General features: G+C 39.8%; 5 protein-coding genes and 1 pseudogene across 6 annotated transcripts; 1 reads left to right on the forward strand and 5 right to left on the reverse strand.

Annotated features, from left to right (window-relative positions):
• Positions 1-875: 875 nt before the first annotated feature.
• Positions 876-7,864, reverse strand: snx5 (sorting nexin 5). Its single transcript, XM_029520552.1, has 13 exons — positions 7,688-7,864; positions 6,537-6,641; positions 6,289-6,399; positions 5,960-6,081; positions 5,711-5,834; positions 5,238-5,333; positions 5,022-5,127; positions 4,806-4,881; positions 4,562-4,601; positions 4,384-4,470; positions 3,657-3,816; positions 3,483-3,568; positions 876-1,546 (listed from the first exon to the last, which is right to left on the reverse strand). The coding sequence occupies exons 1-13, from the start codon at positions 7,721-7,723 to the stop codon at positions 1,496-1,498; spliced, it is 1,200 nt and encodes a 399-aa protein (XP_029376412.1). The 5' UTR covers positions 7,724-7,864; the 3' UTR covers positions 876-1,495.
• Positions 7,865-8,281: 417 nt separating this feature from the next.
• Positions 8,282-11,162, forward strand: mgme1 (mitochondrial genome maintenance exonuclease 1). Its single transcript, XM_029520553.1, has 5 exons — positions 8,282-8,889; positions 8,993-9,230; positions 9,324-9,456; positions 9,581-9,711; positions 10,062-11,162. Exons 1-5 carry the CDS (start codon positions 8,391-8,393, stop codon positions 10,099-10,101), a joined length of 1,041 nt encoding a protein of 346 aa, XP_029376413.1. The 5' UTR covers positions 8,282-8,390; the 3' UTR covers positions 10,102-11,162.
• On the reverse strand, positions 8,350-12,102 carry LOC115055092 (glycine N-acyltransferase-like). The gene is made up of 7 exons (XM_029520554.1): positions 11,940-12,102; positions 11,693-11,803; positions 11,506-11,614; positions 10,863-10,989; positions 10,364-10,744; positions 9,562-9,658; positions 8,350-8,822 (listed from the first exon to the last, which is right to left on the reverse strand). Exons 1-6 carry the CDS (start codon positions 12,009-12,011, stop codon positions 9,637-9,639), a joined length of 822 nt encoding a protein of 273 aa, XP_029376414.1. The 5' UTR covers positions 12,012-12,102; the 3' UTR covers positions 8,350-8,822; positions 9,562-9,636.
• A 387-nt stretch (positions 12,103-12,489) lies between these two features.
• LOC115055105 (glycine N-acyltransferase-like) lies at positions 12,490-14,628 on the reverse strand. Of its 2 annotated transcripts, none has more exons than XM_029520570.1 (5): positions 14,493-14,628; positions 14,240-14,350; positions 14,051-14,159; positions 13,476-13,569; positions 12,490-13,358 (listed from the first exon to the last, which is right to left on the reverse strand). In XM_029520570.1, the coding sequence occupies exons 1-5, from the start codon at positions 14,562-14,564 to the stop codon at positions 12,962-12,964; spliced, it is 783 nt and encodes a 260-aa protein (XP_029376430.1). In that variant the 5' UTR covers positions 14,565-14,628; the 3' UTR covers positions 12,490-12,961. The 2 variants fall into 2 exon arrangements, with proteins under 2 accessions (XP_029376430.1, XP_029376429.1); XM_029520569.1 differs by having other exon boundaries at positions 13,476-13,602.
• Positions 14,629-15,239: 611 nt separating this feature from the next.
• Positions 15,240-19,401, reverse strand: LOC115055759 (glycine N-acyltransferase-like; annotated as a pseudogene).
• A 309-nt stretch (positions 19,402-19,710) lies between these two features.
• Positions 19,711-21,976, reverse strand: LOC115055100 (glycine N-acyltransferase-like protein 3). The gene is made up of 5 exons (XM_029520564.1): positions 21,814-21,976; positions 21,561-21,671; positions 21,372-21,480; positions 20,931-21,057; positions 19,711-20,844 (listed from the first exon to the last, which is right to left on the reverse strand). The coding sequence occupies exons 1-5, from the start codon at positions 21,883-21,885 to the stop codon at positions 20,445-20,447; spliced, it is 819 nt and encodes a 272-aa protein (XP_029376424.1). The 5' UTR covers positions 21,886-21,976; the 3' UTR covers positions 19,711-20,444.
• Positions 21,977-22,415: the final 439 nt, after the last annotated feature.

Below are 22,415 nucleotides of genomic sequence, written 5' to 3' on the forward strand. Positions count from 1 at the left end.
CCGGGATACACTGTGGTCAATGGATTTAACACAAACATGCATACAGCTGTGTTTAAATTCAAGGGCCCACACACTGGACCTAGTGGCAACAAGTGGTAATGGATAGATGGGTAATGCCCCCTAGTGGTACAATGGGTTCAATTTTTAAAGACCAAAACACTGAGTTCTTTTTTTTGCTCATACAATAGAAAATGTGTCAGTTGTGCATTTTTTTTTTTATTAAAAAAATAGCAAAGATCATACTTGGGAAAGTAGGATTTATTCAATGCCACTATTACAAATTTATAAAATGCTCATGATCTGTAAGAAAAGCATCATGTAAAGGAATTCACACTGCTGGAATCCATTAGAAATACATTCAATCTCTTAAAAAACTATAATGCATTTGAACACTCCACTGAGCCTGGACATGATTGTATTTTTTTTCCATCTTTTACTGAACCTCCTTCTGACTGTTTCAAATAAACAGCTTAAAAGATCTGGTAAAATACGTCAGGTCTTTCACACGAGAGCCAGTCGGTAACAGAAGAATTCAGGGCAAATTAGAGAAGAACAATGACATACTGACAAGAAGGGGAAGAACATAAACATGAATAGGACATAATCGCTAAGGTGTTTGTATGCCCTGTGTAAATGAAAGAAAATGCACTCATTACTTTGTGAAAATGTTCAAAATGGAATCACGTAGAATTTATCCATATTTGATGCACATTAAAACAAATGTGCATTTTTGATAACTGTGGGATCTGATGCCACTTCTGACTGCTGGGACTCATCCAGCTGTCCATTCCTGAGGTGAAATGCTGCTTTTTTCGAACAGAGAATTAAAATGATCTGTGTTGTCTCTAAAGTCAGTCACGAGTTTGATTGCTAGAGGGTTGGTTTGGATGCACACGAATGTCAGAGCTCAGGAATGCAGAAGAGACTTTTTTTTTTTTTTTTATTTCCCCCAGGCACTAGCTTTTTCTTCTCTAAACCGTTCCATCAGAACCATAAAAGCCGCAACAAATAAAGAAAAAAAAAAAAAATTATCTCAACAATATTTAAGTGTGCATGGAAATTGGAGTTTGAATTAATGGAGGTAGGAAAAAAAGATCAAAAAGGCAAGGTTTTTACGATGTGCATAATGTAAAAATTTTAAATCAAGAAAACAGCAGAAAAAGAAAAATAATTTGTGTGGGTGCTGCAAAAATATGGAAGACCTTAATGTTGGCAGCCTCATTCTGAGAAGGCATTCGCATTGTGTTTGAAATCCATATCTAGAGGAAAAGGATTGACCACAGACCAGACAACAGGGACTCTGTAAACATGAAGACATTTTCCACACAGGACGCTTGTGTCTCGTGCAGAGTTGTGAAATGGCATCGGACCCCTGGGTGGGAGCAGAGACAGGGATTCGTTGTGTATCCATGCAAGGCTCCCAGGGGGATGCCAGGTTTCCATTTGTAATGACCGGTCACTTGGTGATGGGAGCACAGGAACACCTGCAGACATGTCAGTTGCCCTTGAGCAGGTCAATGCATCCCTGCAGTAGAGTTGCATTGTTCTGTGGAGACAGAAGGAAACAGTATCACTCCCACTACATCAATAAAAATGACCGCGTACATCATCCAGACAGGCTCTTCAGCTTTCAGCACAGTGCTTTAGAGTCTGGGTTTATTTTAAATAGTAGTGTATATTTTCAACAAATACAACACCTTCAAACATCTGATGTGCTTAACAACATACATTTGTTATGAAACAAACTGAGGGCTGCATATGCTTGCGGCTGAAAAGAAACAGCACGTAAACACCAATGCATCACTAGTGGTGTAATGATGTGGGGGATGTTCTCTCTTGGACCATTTCATACCCATCAGTCATTGTTTGAATTCCACAGCCTATCTTAGCATTGCTGATGACCATGTTCAGTCCATTACAGCCACAATTTTGCATCTTCTAAACACCTATTCCATCACGTCAGAGCAAAAGTTGCCTCAAACTGGTTTCACGGTCATACACTCTGACCCATGTGTCTGAACATTGTGATGACAAGAAATTAGCGGCACAGATGTGGTGTGATTTCATTTCACTTCTTGACTTTCTGCACCACAAACTTTCAAACCAGCAGTGAAATTGTGTTTCATGCTTGTGAGCCGAAACAATTCCCTCTGCACTGTTCAGTTGCAAACCAAACTCGCATTTCAAATCAAATCCCCACCCAGTACTTCATCAGAGCTGCCTCACCTTCACCTTCCAAACCAAAGTGAAGAGGAGAGGGCTGGAGTTTGACCTTCATGTTGATTTATGGAGACACCACATATGTTCAAATAGAAGGATGATGCAAGGATGTTGCAAAATTCAGGAAAGCCTTTCATGCCTTTCCCCAATATTATACATTAACCTGCTGAGCCCTGAGCTTTTATTTGAGATGCATGTTTGAGGAAATCGCCGGACATTTTGAATGTACAATGATCATTGGAATACGCTTTGGTGACCACAAGATGACGGACCCAAGTGTCCACGACTGAGGCTTCAAAGGTTCATTACTGAGGCCCTATCACTTAAAAAAAAAAATTAAAATATAAATAAATCTCTGCAGTTCACATGACAAAGCCATTGAGCTGGAACACTGTGCCTTCTTAAGTTATCTCATCCTACACAGCCTGCACTCGCAGTTAGCTGTGAGAATCAGAGAAACCTCTTTTATGTTGGATTTTGGTTTAAATTCCACTTTTCATTATTATGTCTACAGGTGCTTCAGTGAGCATCAATATTTCTGTGCCTCTGTTGGTCAGTCCACACGCTGGCAGTGAGCAACAAAGCAATCATCCAATTCCAAGTCTCAATGCTCAGAAATTCTCAGGAATTGCCCTGTTGATTGCATTAACGGCTGCTGTAGCCACCAGACTGGGGGGGGGCGTCTTCCATTCTTCCCAGGAACAATAATATCAGTATTCAGGAGGGGTTGATCCTTTCTGCTTAATTGTGAGAGTATTTCAGGCATGAGAATGAGTCTCACTGCAGTGTGCAAATTTTCAAGTTGAAAACTATTTATAAAAGGGAAATTGGATGAAGGCATGTGTGCATGGAATATTATGAATCTCATTAGTTCTTGTGGTTTGCTATTTTCAGCTTTTGTGAGCATGTACACTTTTAATATGGATCCCAGGTACTGTTTGATAAATCAGACGCAACACATGAATCCAGCAGAACCCTTTTGGGATGTGGGAGAACAGGAGATTGGCAGCATGAATGTGCAGTTGACAAATCTGCAGAGATGTCATGCAATCATGTTAATGTGGAGAAGACACTTGCCGACATCTACTGAAACCTAAGCCACAAAAGAACTGAGAGCAAAGAGAGGCCATCTTCTGTATCAGTCAAGGAGAGTGTGTGTCCTCAAAGCAATTAAAATGTTTTTAATTAAAGTAAATATCACCAGACCATGTCCCAAAGTACGAGTACCTCTCAGCATGGCTGCCTGTCATTATGTTGCTCACCTTGGCGTGTTTTATCTCAAGCTCAGCCATCTCTATGAGATTCTTCCTGAAGGCCACGACACGTCTGCCCTTGAAACCAGTGAGCTCTGCAAGAAAAACATTATGCAGTCTGTAGTTGATGCATACCATTTTACACAGACAGAAACAAGTACAGAATGAGTCTGTCTCACCAACCTCTCTTCCCTGACTCTGAAAGCTTGTCAAACTTGTGCAGGCACTGCTGCTGGTGCTCCTCTGCCTGGGGAATGTCTTTGCTTTTCAGTCGAGCCTTATCCAAAGCCTTGTTAGAGTTCTCATAGTCAGCTAATGCCCGGGCTCGCCTGTATAAAAGGTCCTAAAAGACATGTTTCAGATCATTGAATGCTGATTTAAGACAAATAGAAGAATGGGGAACTTAAAGAAAACCACACTTGCACTGGCATTAAAAATAATCTCCCAATCCATTGAGCTCAGCATCTAGTTTAATGTTTGCAAAACATGTATTTGAACAGAATCTGTGCTGAAGTGGAAATAACAGTGATTGAGTAAAAACATGGACTTTTGTTTTGTATGTCAGGAGATCTTAATACTGCTCAAATGCAACTATTCAAATTTGAGTAAACACTAATTTGGTTCTTGTGATGAAAATAATAAAATAATATCTTTGAAAGTTAATGCTTGGCAGCTTTAGGTAATGCTGATTATTTTCTCTAATCTTTGCCCTTCAATCAGTTCAGATTTACTTCTAAAAATTAATGAGCAATTATAGTGAGCCCTGATCTGTGTTAAACAGCAGTTATCACAGTGCGTTTTATCATGTCATGTTGTAACGGCCCTGAATAAAGTGCTTGAAGCAATGATGAGAAGCAGAGCTGTGAGTCTGAGCATCTTACATGAAGGTAGCAGATAAATTATGTCTCACCTTAGCAGCCTGAATGTCTCTCATGTAGTATCTTAGCAGTTCTGTAAGTTTCAGCTCTTGGTCAGATGCTACTCTTCCCTCCACTTTCTACAGAAAAACAGATATATAAAGCAGTTACCACGAAGGCAGAGCAAACAATTTTTACATTGTATAAACACTGATGTGAGATTCTACTTACTCTGAGCTTCTCGAAAAGGTCTGACAACTTCTCCAGGTGTCTGAGAAAAATAAATTACAGGTATGAGAGAAAACTATAATTTTGTCCCTGAATAATAAGTTAAAACCAAAAGTATTAACCCCAACAACTTGGAAATGAATGTTTGTCCATAAGATGTGGGAAAATTATAAACATTGCTTCATCTCCAAAAAGTAATGTCTTGCAAAAAGAAAAATTCAAACATTAAAATTCATGTTAGACTCACTTCTTATTTGCTGTGCTATCGTCTGCAGAGATACTGTTCAAAGTGGCAGAGATGTGTATATAATCATCCGCAATATCTATGATGAGAGAAATTCAATCCAATAATCAATCAAAATCAAACAAATACCAAATATAAAAAGATTAATTCCAACAGCACAGATCACTCCAAGTTTTAAAGTTAGAAAAATAAATAAATAAAAAAAATTCCATGTCGTACTTTTGTGTGAGCGTGTCATTTTCTCTGCTTTGGCAGTAGAATCTTTTATCTTGCTGTAGTAGTCGAGCAGAAATGTCTTCTCCTGCTCAAAGAAGTCATCAACTTCCTATGTGGGGAAACAATCACACAATCAAAAGGCAATTATGGAAATGACAAGAACAGTGCAAATTTAATGTGCCATGGATATGCTGTCGGCAGGTCATACAGGAACCACACCTTTATTCCGGAGATAAGGACCTCATCAGCTGACTTCACCATGTTTTTAAAGAATCCTCCAAACATTTCTTTGGCGTTCTTTCTTCTCACACTCAGCTAGAATGATATAATTTAGAAAGAATACATATTTAATCTACAAGAGGAAGATGATTTATTTGTTTAAGCTTATTCTGTGATGCAACAGCTAAACAAACATTTGTCATTGTACCAATACTTATGTTTCAGCGTGTGCTAAAGAAAAACACGCCACTTGTAGTCTGTTATCAAACTGTTACCAAAATACTGAAAGTGTGCAAATCTCAGCTAAGCTCTAGAAACTAAGACTACAGCTACAAACCAACAAAGCCTACATTGATAAGCATAACTGCTGATCACAGCAGGATGTAAACCATGTGTCACAAGTGTCCAGTAAACTCTACTTCCTCTCGCTCCAACAGACATAGAAAAGGAAGTCAGCATTTAGAGGAACTCACATCCTGATCATACTCTAAGAAAATCTGGAAGTTTCTGTCTTTGCTTAACATGGGATGAGAGGAGAGCCTCTGCAGGAAGATTTCGTGCACTTGGACTGTTTTCTTAAACACAGCAAGATATTCACTGAAAAGACAATAAAACACCATAGATTAGGCTGATAATTGAGCTTTTGTAAAGAATCTAACATTACACTATCTAAAAGAAACCATTTAACATATTCATATTCTTTCTTGGACTTTGACACTTACGCTTCCAGTTCCTGCTTCATTTTTGCATACTCCTCTTTGGTCATAGTGGCTTCACCCTCACCCAATTTGTGCATCTTCTCTCTTGGGCTCTCAAAATCAGGCTTTGGGGGTGCTGGAGGAATCTATGAATGATAACAGAATATCGGTTACATTAAAGATTCATGACAGATTATTGTCCTTACGTCCAATGTTCTAATAATGTTTTGTTTATAAAAAAGAAAACAAAGGAGAATTGCTTATTTCTTTGACAGTTAAAACACAAGAGCAAATATGTTCCAAATTCAGAGTCAACTATGTATGACAGTCAATATGCAAACAGCCCAACTCACAATCAGACCAGCATAGTCCTCCGTCTCAACCAGAGTGTCGTGTAGCCAGATGAAGTCTTCATGCTGCCTGGGGACAGAGAACTCTGGCTTCTGGAAAGTGCTAAGAGTCGTCTGGCAACAGATTGAAAATAATAAACTTTAGGGAGGAAAATTATCAAGATTTACAAAGACAATTTGGATTGTGTGTGTGTGTTTTGTTTTGTTTTTATTGGGTAAGTTTGTTGTTACAGTACAAAGATTTATTTTACTTTTGTATGGACAGTAAACTTGACTTTGTCCCTTTCGCAGAGTGCATCAGGAATGTCAATGAGAAGAGAGGCATCGTTGTTCAGATCCACAGACACAGAGCGCATCTACGGAGAGAAAAACATACCAGGGTAATCCAGGGGGGAGGAGGGGAAAAAAAAAAAAGAAATCAGCTGACAGACGGTGTGTGTAATGATCACCTGAGATACACAAACACAAGTTTTCTGTTTTTGTGGCTACTTGTTGTAATCTTGCAAAAGCAACATTTTGAACATTGAGTTCAGAATAAAAGCTCTGATGATAGTTTCCACTGATACAGCCTGCAGTTGTTTGTTTTAAGAGCTACCTCCACACCCTTGTTGATCTGTCACGACTGCTAATATATATATATATATATAAAAAGATTAATTCCAACAATATATATACACACACACACACAATATTGACTATTTTGTCTCTTGCTACAATACACCTTACATTCAGCTGCCACATCAATAGGTACCACCACCATGAAGATGAAGGATTCAGTTTATTTTAAATGCTTCAGAGACTTTAACATCTAAAATAAAAGATGTGTTAAATCACTACATCACTCAGAATAAAACGGCCACAGTATAATAAACCTGTGCTGACGTTAATGTCAACATGCTAATCCTTTTAGCTCAGTCCACTGAGCTGTCACAGCTCTACAATGCACCAGTGTAATGGGGAAACAATATTATTTAAGAGACACTCAAATGTCACAAATGCTTTTATTTGTACTTTTCTTTAAAATTGACCCAGTAAAAACTGCTGTGGCCTTGAACTGTGGCATGTTTTAACACGTCCACTGAGTTGGGTAACATTAGCAGACCGACACTTGTTTGCACACATGCTAACCGACACGACTCAGTTAGATTAAAGATAAAACTAACAAACCTCCTGGGAGTCTATTTTTATTCATTTATTTATGTATTTATTTTACCGATATGGTTAGCTTTAGCAAAATGCTAACGTTACGTGGACAGAAAAGTTAGCTTTATTAACTTACCCAACAAAACAAAACAACCACCCTCCCAAAAAAAAACGACCGTTACTGTTATCAACATTTATGCTAGCAGCGCTGCTAACCCGTCTTCCTGCTGTTAACACGCCAAAGTCTCCTTTAAGTTACCTTTTCCTTGTTGTTTTCGTCCGAAGCGGATGTCATGGTGAGGCTAAAACAGACGGAGCAGTGGAGAACAGGCCGACGAGCCGAACGAGAAAAACCACCCGCAGGAAGCTCTCCCTCTGCGGCTGACTGGTTAGCTGTCAAGTCCCCATCCTGCTCGTTTAAGAGCAAATCCCGCCCTCGTTGGATTTTTACTGGACAATCCCAAATTTACGAAAGGCGCGATTGGTTTGTCACCCAATCGGTCAAAGTACACTTTTTGCACTTGTGCTTTGATGTATGTGAGTTAATAAAAGCATAAAAAATGGTTTTAATCCGTAACGGTAGCTTTTATTACCGTTAAATAAACGAGTGAGCGAAAAAAAAACTGAACAGCACCGACTAGCCAATCAGCACACGGATGTATTTTACTGCTACACTGTGCCTTCTGGGTAATGTAGTTTCTTTCGGCTTCACATACGTTCTAGAATAAAAATCAAAAACTCCAACTCCCAGCAACGGAAGTTTGTGCAACCAAAAAGGCGCGTCGTTTAGAAACAGTTGAGCGCGCTTTGTGTGTGTGTGTTTTTTGTACGAGTCACTGAAGGACATGTTGGGGCAAGTACTTCAACTGCAATGGGTCAAAAACGTCTAAATTAGTGTGTTTACTTTAAGATAGACATCTAATAAGTTATTAGTTTAAGGAAAAAAAAAAACAGTCGGAAAAATGTTAGTCTTTAAACGCATGTGGTTTGTTAGAGGCGCCTCCCTCCCGGTGAGGACTCTGTTTACCGGTTACCGCCTCAGCTCCCCAAAGAGACGAAGTCCGTACAACTTCAGCAACAGTGAGCGATATTCTGCGCTGGTGAAATCCGTCATGTCGTTCAGGGTCAGCTCCCAAAACCCAGAGTCCCTTCTGGCGGAAGACGACCACCTTTACGGACCCGTCATCGCATCCCCGCCGTCCTCCAAGAGCTCCGGGACGGCGAAACCTGAAGCCACCCATCCCTTCTTAAACAGCAGCAAGACTCCAGAAACAGAGGAGCCGGTGTTGGGATTTCCAGCCCGGATTTTGTTAAACAGGGAGCAAGGGAGGACTTTAGTACCGAGTGTGAGCCGCATCCTTCAGCAGACACTTTCCCCAGAGCAGATCTTCCACCTGGAGAGATGGAAGAGGAGGATGATCGCAGAGCTGGGGGAGGATGGCTTCCAAGAATACTCCCAGAGTGAGTAGAAATGTCTGTGTCATCCTACTTTATGTGTGTGTGTTGTCATTTCAAATTAGTATGTCTATAATATTCCTGCTCTCTCTCTTTCTCTCTCAATTAGATTTATTTCGACAAGGAAAGCGCTTCCATTCAGTTTTGGAGGACTTCTTGACTTTGGGTGCAACATGGAAGGACAAAAGTCCTGCGGAGACGCCTGAGGATTCGCCTGAGGTGCAGGGATACATGCAGAGTGTCTCTCACATACTGGAGGACATCAGTGCAGTGAGAGCTATTGAGAGCACAGTACAACACGACGCTCTGAACTATCTGGGAATTGTGGATTGTGTTGCACGTTACAGGTAAACATGGTGGATTTGCACAATAGTGTTTTTCCATTCTAGACTTGACTTCTCGCAAAACTCACTGAACTACGGACCTGTTTTTGTCCACAGAGGAGTTCTGTGTGTTATTGACTGGAAGACCTCAGAGAAGCCCAAACCATTCCTTGGGAACACCTATGACAACCCTATTCAAGTGGCAGCCTACACTGGGGCTTTGAACAGTGATGGCAACTACAAATACCAGGTGTTGTATAAAGAAAATAAATTTCATGACCCTGAAATTCACAGATTTTCACCCAGATTAACCAAACTACCCCTCAAACTGATTTCAGATTTCCGTGTTACTCACTGATCTCTTGTCACTGCAGGTTGAAAATGGGCTCATTGTTGTGGCCTACAAGGACGGCTCACCTGCCCACGCCCATCAGCTGAACTCAGAGCTGTTGCTAGAGTATTGGAAAAAGTGGTTGTTACGCCTTGAAGAGTTCAAATCACAGAGGTAAAAAAAAAAAATTAATTTTCCTTATTCCTTTTAAAAGAACTTCACTTTCATTTGCACTTTGTTTTTTAAGAAATCAGATAATTTATTTAAAAAATGCCAAATATGCTGGTGCTGCAAAAACAAGTTTACAAATATTGTAGAGAAACTATTTTGCCATCATTCAAGATTCAAATAATAAGTCAATGGGATGAGGGTTTAGAGTGACTGGAATGGCTAGTTACTGCAATTTTTATGCAATCAGTGATGTGAAAAGAAATATTAGATAGTGAGCACTCTTAACTAAAAGGTAATGATTGTAGTAAGCTTCAGAGCAACCTTTACATTACAACTGTCTCTTCTAATTTCAGGTCAAATCACGTGACAAGTGCTTTCTCAGAAAAGAGATGAGATGTTTGAACAGAGATCTGTGAGGGCATTTCCACAGAGCAGGATCTTTTTAATAATGCAACTGAAGAGATAATATAATATGTTCCAAAAGGAGCTTTTTACACTAACTCTGAACGTGCACTTTCAAGTAATCTCGCCCCTTTTCTGTGTTACAAATGCACCTTAATTATCATTTTGAACTTAATTTGTCAAGAATATGGCCTCATTTGTTAATTAGAAAATATTGAACTGCCTTCACTCTTAAAGGCTATTAAATCCATACCAGGTTATCCGGTATGAGGGGTCTTCAGTAAAGCCAAAGCTTTTAAAGAGCCTGTAGGACACAATGTTCTCCTCCTCAATGAAGCAGAAGACTGGATAAGCCTCAGCATGGAATCTCCTGGCCATAGCATGAACCAAGACTTTGGCATAGCCTTTCCTTCTGTGCTCCGGCAGAGTGTACAACATCCCAATGGCAGACGAGGAATAGGTGAGGATCCAGGACACAGGCTTCCCTTCTGCATCCAGCACGCAGCAGGACGGGAAGTTTACAATCATGTTGCGGATCATGCTCTTAGCTGCACCTTCCTTTCCTGAAAATTTCCATTTTGCTTTCACCATGTCGATGTGAGATTCATTCAGAGAGCTGAGGGAGATCCCTGAACTGATGCAGAACAGAGGAGGGAAAGGGCAGCATGCTCTTTTACTCATGCACTATAAAACTCAGATAACAGGTTTGTTTCACACTAGAATTAAGATACAACTAAACAAATAGGCTTTACCTGTCTATAGAGGGAAGCCTGGACACGTCCTCTAGTGTCATCATGTGACACACTGCTCGCTGGTTACATGGTACTTGTTTTTCTGATGCCATCCTTGTGAAGATCTCAATGTGGCGAAAATCAGTTCCTTACACACAAAATAATGAGTTGTCAAATGGAAGAGCTGTTAACAAATGTTTGAAGCTGTATTAAACATCTCTATTTCTGAGGAGAGATTATTCTTAAACCAAGATGAATGTTTCCAGTATCAACTGTATTCTAGTTGACTAGAAAGTTAATAAATGGCATTTTAAAATGGTGTCCGAGATCACTCCCCTCTCATTGTCTCATTCTTCCCTACTTCCCTACTTCACTTATTGTTTTAACTGACCTTTGCCTGTAGTGTATAACTACAACATAAAATGCAGTCATCATCCTCAGATTATGAAATAATAAAACAGGAGGACTTTGAACGAAATGAAGTTCAAGATGCAGCTCCGTTTGTAACTTGATCACCGCAGTGGAAAAAAATTGTCCGATAGAATCTCAAATGTCTTTTCTATAGTTGGATAATCATTTAGTGGAACATTAATTCCAGATGAATAAGAAAGTGTAAAGACCAGACGCTTAACATTTCACTGAACATTCAGGTGTTTGCTCTTACCAAGACAAATGTATTTGGTCCAGTCAATGACAGAGGGGATCTTTATGGTTTCCTTCAGAGCAGCTGGATCAGTTGTGAAAATTATTAAATCTTTAAAGAGATCATCCTCCTGAAAAAGGAGAGATGATAAGATCCTGTATGAAGAAATATAATACACATAATCTTTGACAGTTATCTGTCCAGTTACCTGTAAACACTGTGGTTTGCAGATAAACACTCTGAACTCTGGCCATTTGTCCACTATAAACTTCACAGGATCTGCTCTGACTCTCTTATTGAGGACCAAGGTGCCGTAAACCTGAAGAAATGAACCAAACAGCTTCATCATGATCCATCTGACAGTTTGATGAGTTATTTCTGAAGTACAGCACATTCAGCAGTGAGGACAAAGAGATCACACATGTTGAATACAGAATAACACAGTAAATACTTACAGTTAGTGATCTCGGTAAATATCTCCTCAGCTCCTCTTCAGCCTTTTCCAGCTGATCTCCAGTCAGTTCCATGGCTGTGACTGTGGATGATACCGATCTGGTCTGGAGACATGAAGGATCCCGGACCGGAGACAAGAAAAACAGATCACAAGTTCACGGCCATCTGCTGACTTTCGCTTTTAAAACAACGCTATCGTTGGTTTCGCAAACGCACTTTCGACACAAAGATTTAAAGCGGAAATCGAAAAATGACTTCCATATGAACTGAAGTCCGGCTGGTCTCATTTAAAGGAAAATCTAACCCAATATCAGATAGATCGATATATTTTTCCACATTCTTCAACGTTTTAATATATATCTATCTAAACACTGACATGTCACAGTAGCACTAAAAGAATAAAATCAGTGTATGCAGATAATTCAGGATTAATCTATATTAATAATCCACATTAATCTTGGAGAGGACATCAGATTTGAACACCAGCGAAATGTTGCGAAACAGCATGAATTTATTGGACAGCAAAGCCAGGACGTGTTTTTAATTATCCTTTATTTCGATGAAATCACATGTCATGATTATTGTATAAGTAAATAAGGAAGTCAGATGTACAGGTGTAATGTTGAATATTATAATTACACAAAATTTGTTCCTGTTGTTGTTGCCTGACATGCTTAGACCTCCATGGTTATGTGGAACGTTTTATATGCAGCTTCAGCACCCGTGTTCACCTTTGTTGGTATCCCTCCTATGGAGGGGGTGTCTCCATAGGTGGGACTCAAGTTGTTTCGACGTAATTAACGGAGGATTTTGTTTTTACCTCTTGCTTGTCGGCTATAAAAAAAATAAACGGAGACTGCCTCCAAAGAATCCATGGTTTGGGCCCTTTTATCACAACACAACGCAGACAACAGTCCACCGGTTACATATATATATATATATATATATATATATAAGAGAAAAGGCATGTCAATATGTCAGATAAAATGCCAAAAACATGTGAGAAGTCACAGCAGTTAAAAAGTCAAATGTTGAAATCAAACCAGTCTATCCTGTATGAGGGATCTTCAGTAAATCCCAGTTCTTTTAAGACCCTGATGTTGATCTCATGCCCCTCCTCTATGTAACAGTAGACTGGGCAGCCCTCAGCATGGAGTCTCCTGACCAAAGCATTGACCAGGACTTTGGCGTAACCTTTCAGTCTGTGCTCCGGCAGAGTGTACAACATCCCCATGGCACACGTGGAATAGGTGAGGATCCAGGACACAGGCTTCCTGTCTGCATCCAGCACACAGCAGGACGGTAAGTTTACAACCATGTTACGGATCATGCTTTTAGCTGCACCTCCCTTTGCAAATTTCCATGTTTGAGCCACCAAGTCAATATGAGATTCATCCAGAGAGCCGAGTGAGATCCCTGAACTGATGGAGAAAAGAAGGAAAGAGCAGCATCCTGTTTCAGTAACACAATAATAAAACCTGTAATAACTGTTTTGTCTCACACTAGAATTCAGATACAGCTGCATAAATAGGCTTTACCTGTCTATAGGGGGAAGCCTGGACACGTCCTCTAGTGTCATCACATGACAAAGTGCTCGCCTCTTGCTTGATAGCTTCTTTTCTGATGCCCTCTCTGTGAGTATGTGCATGTACAGATGATCAATTCCTGGGACGGAAGCAAATCTCATCATGTTATTTTTTTTAATGGAAAAGCTACAGACCGATGTTTTAAAGTGTGTTGGACTAATAAACTGTTTTAATAAACCTGAATGAATGATTTCAGCGTCAGAAATTATTTCCACACTCAAATCTTCGATGTGAATATGAACGTATATATTTGTGACACAAAAATTTAAAATGATCTTTGCCCTTGTAACTTGTAGAGAGGACTATGAACGAAGTGAAGTAAAAGGGAAAGTTCAAAATACAACTCCATCCATATGTTGATATTAGTGAAACAAATCACGTTCAACATCAGCTGTCTTTTCTATTGTCATGTTCTGAATGATCAACTAATTGTCATCAAAGAGAAATGTACCAAAACGAGAGTAAAAGGAGCTGACTTGTGTTATTATTGCTTCAGAACTGAAGAGTGTTAAAGTGTTTGAAATTACCTAAACACATGGATTTGGTCCAGTCAATAACAGAGGAGTTCTCCATGATTTCCTTCAGAGCAGCTGGATCCGTTGTAAATATCATCGTGTCTTTAAAGTGATCTCCCTCCTGTAAGAAAGAAAAGACTTTAAGATCCTGTATGAAGACATATAATACACATAATCTTTGACAGTTATCTGTCCAGTTACCTGTAAACACTGTGGTTTGCAGATAAACACTCTGAACTCTGGCCATTTGTCCACTATAAACTTCACAGGATCTGCTCTGACTCTCTTATTGAGGACCAAGGTGCCGTAAACCTGAAGAAATGAACCAAACAGCTTCATCATGATCCATCTGACAGTTTGATGAGTTATTTCTGAAGTACAGCACATTCAGCAGTGAGGACAAAGCAGACCAGCAGCCATCATAAGTTTCCAGAATAACAGAAAAAACACACACCATCTGTGATTTCGGTAAATATCTCCTCAGCTCCTCTTCAGCCTTTTCAAGCTGATGTCCGGTCAGTTCCATGGCTGTGACTGTGGATGATACCGATCTGGTCTGGAGACATGAAGGATCCCGGACCGGAGACAATAAAAACAGATCACAAGATCGCTGCTGTCCACCGAGTTTCACTTTCTCGGGAAAAAGGAATTCATTTCCTTGATTTCACACTCGCACTTTCGACACTTGACTTAACGAGCAACGGTCCAATTTTCTTCCGTATTTTCTGATGTCCGGTTGGTCTCACTTATTGTAAATATTACAAATCAAATGTCACATAAGTTCAACTTCGATCACACTTATCATTGTTTAAAAAAAGCGACAAAGAGATTTTTATACAATTTAAATGTATTTTCTTCATTTATATCTATCTAAACACTGACGTGTCACATTAGCATTAAAAGAATAAAATCAGTAAATGCCCGATAATTCAGGGTTAATCTAAATTAACAATCCACATTAGAAAGCAAATTCTTGGAGAGTATTTCAGATTTAGACTCTTTAAAACCGATAAAAACATTTTTACACTATCAATAAATAAGACAAAGAAAAAAAATTGTTGGACTGCCACGCCAGAAAGGATTTTTATTCATCTTTCTTTTTGAGTAAATCACATTTTATTGTTATTTTTATTTAAGAGAAAATTATTGCTATTATTTCGGATATACAGTCAAAATGTGAAAAATCACAGTAGTTACACAATCAAACGTTGAATTCAGACCAGTCTATCCTGTATGAGGGAACTTCAGTAAATCCCAGTTCTTTAAAGACCCTGATGTTGTTCTCATGTCCCTCCTCTATGAGGCTGTAGACTGGATAACCCTCAGCATGGAGTCTCCTGGCCAAAGTGATGGTCACCACTTTGGCGTAACCTTTCAGTCTGTGCTCCGGCAGAGTGTGCAACATCCCCATTTCACATCTGGAATAGGTGAGGATCCAGGACACAGGCTTCCTGTCTGCATCCAGCACACAGCAGGACGGGAAGTTTACAACCATGTTACGGATCATGTTTTTAGCTGCACCTCCCTTTGCAAACTTCCATGTTTGAGCCACCAAGTCAACATGAGATTCATCCAGAGAGCCGAGTGAGATCCCTGAACTGATGGAGAGCAACACACTATAAAAGCCAGATAGCAGTTTTGTCTCACACTAGAATTAAGATACAGCTGCGTGAAGAGGCTCTACCTGTCTATAGGATGAAGCCTGCACACGTCCTGTAGTGTCATCACATGACAAACGCCTCCCTTTTTGCAGGTTATATTCTTTTTTGATGCCATCTCTGTGAGCATCGCCATGTAGGGAACATTGATTCCTGAGACAAAAGAAAAAGTTATTTAAATGAAAGAACTTTTGACTGGTATTTTACCTAAAGTGTATTTTATATAATTTTACTAATAAACTATTGATGAATGAATGATTCCAGTGTCAGAAATGATTTCCACCTTGGATTTAAATCTTCAATTCCAAAATAAATGTATATATTTTTATGATGAAATAAAAGGCAAAGTTTAAGTTATGTCTCCATCCATACTTTGATAACGTGAGTGAAACAAATCATGTTCAACATAATATCAGCTGTGTTTTCTATTGTCATGTACTGAATGATCATCTAATTGTCACCAGAGAAATGTACCAAAACGAGAGTAAAATGAGCTCACTTGTGTTATTTTTCCTACAGAAACTGAAGAAAACAAAAGTGTTTGAAATGATCAATACACAAAAACTTGGTCCAGTCAATAACAGAGGAGTTCTCCACGATTTCCTTCAGAGCAGCTGGATCAGTTGTAAAAAATGTTCGTCTCTCTGTAGAGATCATCCTCCTGTAAGAAAGAAAAGACTTTAAGAAAACAGATCACTGCAAAGTTAATAAACCCAAATTAAACAGAAGAGGAGCTAAAAACAAAAACCTAACTGAAATTAAAACAGCCACAAAGTCAGTCTCAAATAACACTGCGATCAAATGTGGACTGTTGAACATTCGATCATTATCATCAAAATCTCTACTAGTTAACGATCTCATAGCTGATCATCATATTGATTTATTTTGTATAACTGAAACGTGGCTGCAGCAGGATGAGTATGTTAGCATTAATGAAGCTACACCCCCCCCCATGTTAACTTTCATATCCCTCATACCACAGGTCGAGGAGGGGGGGTGGCTGCAATATTTCAGTCAGGCCTATTAATCAACCCCAGACCAAAATCTGGCTGCAGGTCTTTTGAAAGCCTCACTCTTAGTCTCTCCCACTCAGACTGGAAAGGTGAAAAACCAGTTCTGTTAGTTACAGTATACCGTCCACCTGGTCCGTACTCAGAATTCCTATCAGAGTTTTCTGAGTTTATATCAGAGTTAGTACTCAGTACAGATAAAATCATTATTCTGGGAGATTTCAATATACATGTAGATGTAGAAAGCGACGGCCTTAGTTCTGGGTTTCTTTCCCTACTAGACTCAATTGGCTTTTCCCAGCATGTGAATGAACCCACTCACTTTTACAATCATATCCTTGATCTTGTTCTAACTTATGGCATTGAAATTGACAAGCTAACGATTCTTCCCCAAAATTCTCTCCTGTCTGACCATTACCTTATTACATTTGAGTTTACTTTAATGGGCTCCACAGCATTGAGGAATAAATTCAGCTATAGAAGATGTTTATCTGAAGCTGCTGTGGCTAAATTTAAGGAGAGCATTCGGTCATCATTCCCAACAATGCCATATCTAAATTCAAATGAGGATTTCTCCCATAAGCAGGTTGATGACCTTGTGACTAGCACTATGGCCACACTGCGTTCGAATCTCGACAATGCTGCCCCTCTCAAAAAGAAAGTATTCATTCTGAGGAGGCTGGCTCCCTGGTATAGTTACCAAATCTGTGCCTTAAAGCAGACATCAAGGAAATTAGAAAGAAATTGGTGTTCCAGTAAGTCAGAAGAGTCTCACAGAGCCTGGAAAGACAGCCTAAAAACATAAAAAAGCTCTCCGCAGTGGTAGAAGTTCATATTACTCAGCACTCATAGAAGAAAACAAGAACAACCCCAGGTTTCTCTTCAGCACTGTGGCCAGGCTGACAGAGAGCCATAGCTCAGTTGAACCGGTGATCCCCTTAGCTCTAAGCAGTGATGATTTTATTAACTATTTTACAGATAAAATTCTCACAATCAGAGACAGAATTCATCAGCTCTTGCCTACGTTAGATAAAAATCTACTGAATACAGCAACTCCTGAATCAGCTGCAATGCCTCTTTTACATCTGGAATCATTCTCAACAGTCTGTTTGAAGAGTTTCAGTCAGGATTTAGAGCCCATCATAGCACAGAAACAGAGCTGGTTAAAGTCTCCAATGACATTCTAATGGCTTCAGACAATGGATCAGCCTCCATACTTCTCCTTCGAGATCTTAGTGCTGCATTCGACACCATAGATCATAATATTTTACTACAGAGACTGGAACATGAAATTGGAATTAAAGGAACTGCACTAAGGTGGTTCAAATCCTACTTATCAGACAGACATCAGTTTGTTCATGTAAACAATAGCTCCTCCTCATGTACTGTAGTCAGTCATGGAGTCCTGCAGGGTTCGGTACTTGGACCAATCCTCTTTACGCTTTATCTGCTTCCTCTAGGCAACATTATCAGGAAACACAACATCAACTACCACTGCTATGCAGACGATACTCACCTGTACCTATCAATGAAGCCAAATGAAGTCACTCAGATAGTCAGACTGCAGGCATGTCTTGGAAGACATAAAAGTCTGGATAACTGGAAATTTTTTACTTCTTAACTCTGACAAAACAAAAGTTATTGTACTCGGTCCTAAGCACCTCAGAAAAATACAATCTAATCATCTCATCAGTCTGGACAGCCTTACTTTGGCTTCCAGCTCCACTGTAAGAAACCTTGGAGTAATTTTTGACCAGGACATGTCCTTTGTCCCTCACATAAAACAAGTTAGTCGGGCAGCTTTCTTCAACCTGAGAAACATTAGGAAAATCAGAAACATCCTTTCTCAGGATGATGCAGAAAAACTAGTCCATGCATTTGTAACTTCTAGGCTGGACTACTGTAACTCATTACTATCTGGATGTCCAAACAAATCTCTAAAAGGCCTTCAGTTAATTCAGAACGCTGCTGCACGAATATTAACAGGAACTAGGAAAAGAGATCATATCTCTCCTGTGTGGCCAAGCTCCATCATATCTCAGAGAGCTCATAGTTCCTTACTGTCCTAGCAGGCCACTCCGCTCTCTAGATGGAGGTGTACTTGTGGTTCCTAGAGTCTCCAAGAGTAAATCTGGAGGCAGATGGTTCAGTTATCAGGCTCCTCTTCTATGGAACCAACTCCCAGCATCGGTCCGGGGGGCGGACTCTTTAGTAATTTTCAAGACCAGGCTTAAAACGTTCCTGTATGACAGAGCTTATAGTTAAAAAGTAAAAGTCCTCTACTCTTTAGCTATGCTGCTGTAGGCCGAGGCTGCTGGGGGAAAGACTGAGCTTCTCTCTCTCTCTCTCTCTCTCGCTGTCTGTCTCTCCCTGTTACCCTCTCTCCCCCTCTCCCTCTTTCTCTCTCCCTCCCTCTCGCTTGCTCTCCCTTCCTCCCCCCTTGCATGTAATGATAAGAACCATCCTTCTTAAAAAACACAGTTTCACCCAGTTCCCAGCATTTACTAACTATGTTCTGCCAAAGTCTCTGTCTCTCCCAGTTCCTCTCCTCTCTCTCCCTGTCCTCATCCTGCAGGTGTTGACTCATCTCCATCCCATGTTCCTGCAACACCTGCTGGTCCCATATTTCATGAATTCTGCACTACAGCTCAACTCCATGAACTTCATGCAACAACACGTTCCTGCCTACATCCATTCCTACAGCCTGGTTCTGCTCGAGGTTTCTGCCTCTTAAAGGAAGTTTTTCCTTGCCACTGTTGCCAAGTGCTTGCTCATCGGGGGATCTGTTGGGTCTCTAAATAAATTTATAAAGAGTTTGGTCTAGACCTGCTCTATATGTAAAGTGCCTTCATGTAACTTTGTTATGATTTGGCGCTATACAAATAAATCTGATTTGATTTGGTTTGACGTCAGACTGGTTTCACCTGTTTGAAATGCAGTGTCAGATAGCTTCAAAAGTCTTTTTTTTTTGGGGCGGTTCCAACTTCACAAATATAATTCGTGATGAAAATATTAAATATTTATTTGCATAACTTGATCAAATACCTCTGAACATTCTTGCCATGATTAAAGGATGAGTGGTATACACTGTAACAAAAACTGAAAAACTGATTACACAATGACAACAATGATGAATGAATAAACGTCAGGCAAAATGGCTCAGAACTAACTTGAGTCTGAGAGGTGTCTGACAGACAGAGATGTAAATCACTCCTCGCAGACACATAAGAACAACTTCATCATTAATTTCGTTGGATGGTGTCACCGTACTTGTGTCTATGCTCAGCCTATTTTCTCTAAAAACAACCTGAGTCAGCTGATTCCCACTTTTCCCATGAACGCATCAATATGTCCCTGAGCACCAGCATTTAAATTCCATTTAAATCAATTTAATCCATCACTTCTAAGAAAAAAACAACAAAAAAAAAGAAATGAAAAACCAAATGTGAGGAAAAAGTTAATACTTTGTTTTACTCAATAAAAACAAAGGACAAAATCCTGAGATATGATACAGAAAAGCAAAATAGAGACATTTTGTTCAATATGGAGGACCAAAACGAACAGAATGAAATATCTAAAGAAAACTTTAAATAATTGCATATATGTGTATTATTTAAAGATGTAGTCATATATTTCATTCTGTCTGTTTTGGTCCTCCATACCCCAAAGTATTTTGAGCCTGAATGTGAATGTGCATTCAAAATCTGATGGACAAGTTTCATTAAAACATCTAAAGATCTAAAGATCATTGAATTCAAACCAGGTCAACCTGTATGAGGGAACTTCAGTAAATCCCAGTTCTTTTAACACCCTGATGTTGATCTCATGCTCCTGCTCTACAGAGCAGTAGACTGGATAACCCTCAGCATGGAGTCTCCTGGCCAAAGTGATGGTCACCACTTTGGCGTAACCTTTCAGTCTGTGCTCCGGCAGAGTGTGCAACATCCCCATTCCACATCTGGAATAGGTGAGGATCCAGGACACAGGCTTCCTGTCTGCATCCAGCACACAGCAGGACGGGAAGTTTACAATCATGTTACGGATCATGTTTTTAGCTGCACCTCCCTTTCCAAACTTCCATGTTTGATTCAACAAATCGAGGTGAGATTCATCCAGAGAGCCGAGTGAGATCCCTGAACTGATGGAGAACAACACACTATAAAAGCCAGATAACATTTTTGTCTCGAATTAGATTGAAGATACAGCTGCATAAATAGGCTTTACCTGTCTATAGAGGGAAGCCTGGACACGTCCTCTAGTGTCAACAAGCGAGAAGCCGATAATCTGTTGCTCCGTATCTTCTTGTCTGAGGCCACCGCTGTGAGTATATCCATGTGGCAAAGGTCCGTTCCTGGGACAGAAGCAAAAATTATTATTTTGAAAATGTATTTTGTATCACCAAGAAACCGTTTCATTTCACCAGAGTGAAATATTCCAGTTTAACTAATTATCTCCATCTTGCATTTAAATCTTCTGTATGAAAATGTGTATATATTTGTGACACAAAAACAATAACACAAATGTTGTCATATCACAGATTTTTCTATTGTTCAGTGTTGAATAATCACTCATAAGACAACAATGTGCAAAAATAAGAGTTAAATGAACGGACTAATATTATTATTGTGAGAGAAAATGAAACGAATGAATGATGCTTGCTATTACCAATAAGCATGTACTTGGTCCAGTCAATGACAGAGGAGTTTTCTATAGTTTCCTTCAGAGCAGCTGGATCAGTTGTGAAAATCACCGTCTCTCTGAAGAGATCATCCTCCTGTAAGAAAGAAAAGACTTTAAGATCCTGAATGAAGACACATAATACACATAATCTTTGACAGTTATCTGTCCAGTTACCTGTAAACACTGTGGTTTGCAGATAAACACTCTGAACTCTGGCCATTTGTCCACTATAAACTTCACAGGATCTGCTCTGACTCTCTTATTGAGGACCAAGGTGCCGTAAACCTGAAGAAATGAACCAAACAGCTTCATCATGATCCATCTGACAGTTTGATGAGTTATTTCTGAAGTACAGCACATTCAGCAGTGAGGACAAAGCAGACCAGCAGCCATCATAAGTTTCCAGAAAAACAGAAAAAACACACACCATCTGTGATTTCGGTAAATATCTCCTCAGCTCCTCTTCAGCCTTTTCCAGCTGATGTCCGGTCAGTTCCATGGCTGTGACTGTGGATGATACCGACCTGATCTGGAGACATTAAGGATCCCGGACCAGAAACAGCAAAAACAGATCACAACTTCACTGCTGTGTTTTTAGTTTCACTTTTAAATCATCTGCTGTAAAGACGAATGTAAACCTCCTCCTCTGTGTTTTCTGAGCTCTGGTTGGTCTCCGTTGTTTTAAATCCAGAGTCATGCAGCAGGATAGATATCTTCCCTGCTCGGCTGATTGGGGCTGCTCCATTGGTTCCCCTGGCCCAATGACAGCAGAAGGCCATCTTATAAAGAGAAGAGGTGTCCATCTCGCGGTCTGTCACTCTTTGGCTTTGAGGGCACGCCCACTTCCGGTTTCAGATCAGGAAGTAGTGGCTGCACCGTTTGAGTTTGGTTGGAGCTACAACAGCACAGGCCAGCTTCCCCTTCTTTAACTGGTGTTAGTGAGTTTTTTTTTATAGTTTTTAAGAACTTGAATGTTACAGTAAATAAATCAATATATTTTGTTCAAAACGAACAGCTCTGTCTCCCATT

The sequence above is a fragment of the Echeneis naucrates genome, chromosome 15 (genome assembly GCF_900963305.1).
Source record: "Echeneis naucrates chromosome 15, fEcheNa1.1, whole genome shotgun sequence".
Classification (NCBI taxonomy): Eukaryota; Metazoa; Chordata; class Actinopteri; order Carangiformes; family Echeneidae; genus Echeneis; species Echeneis naucrates.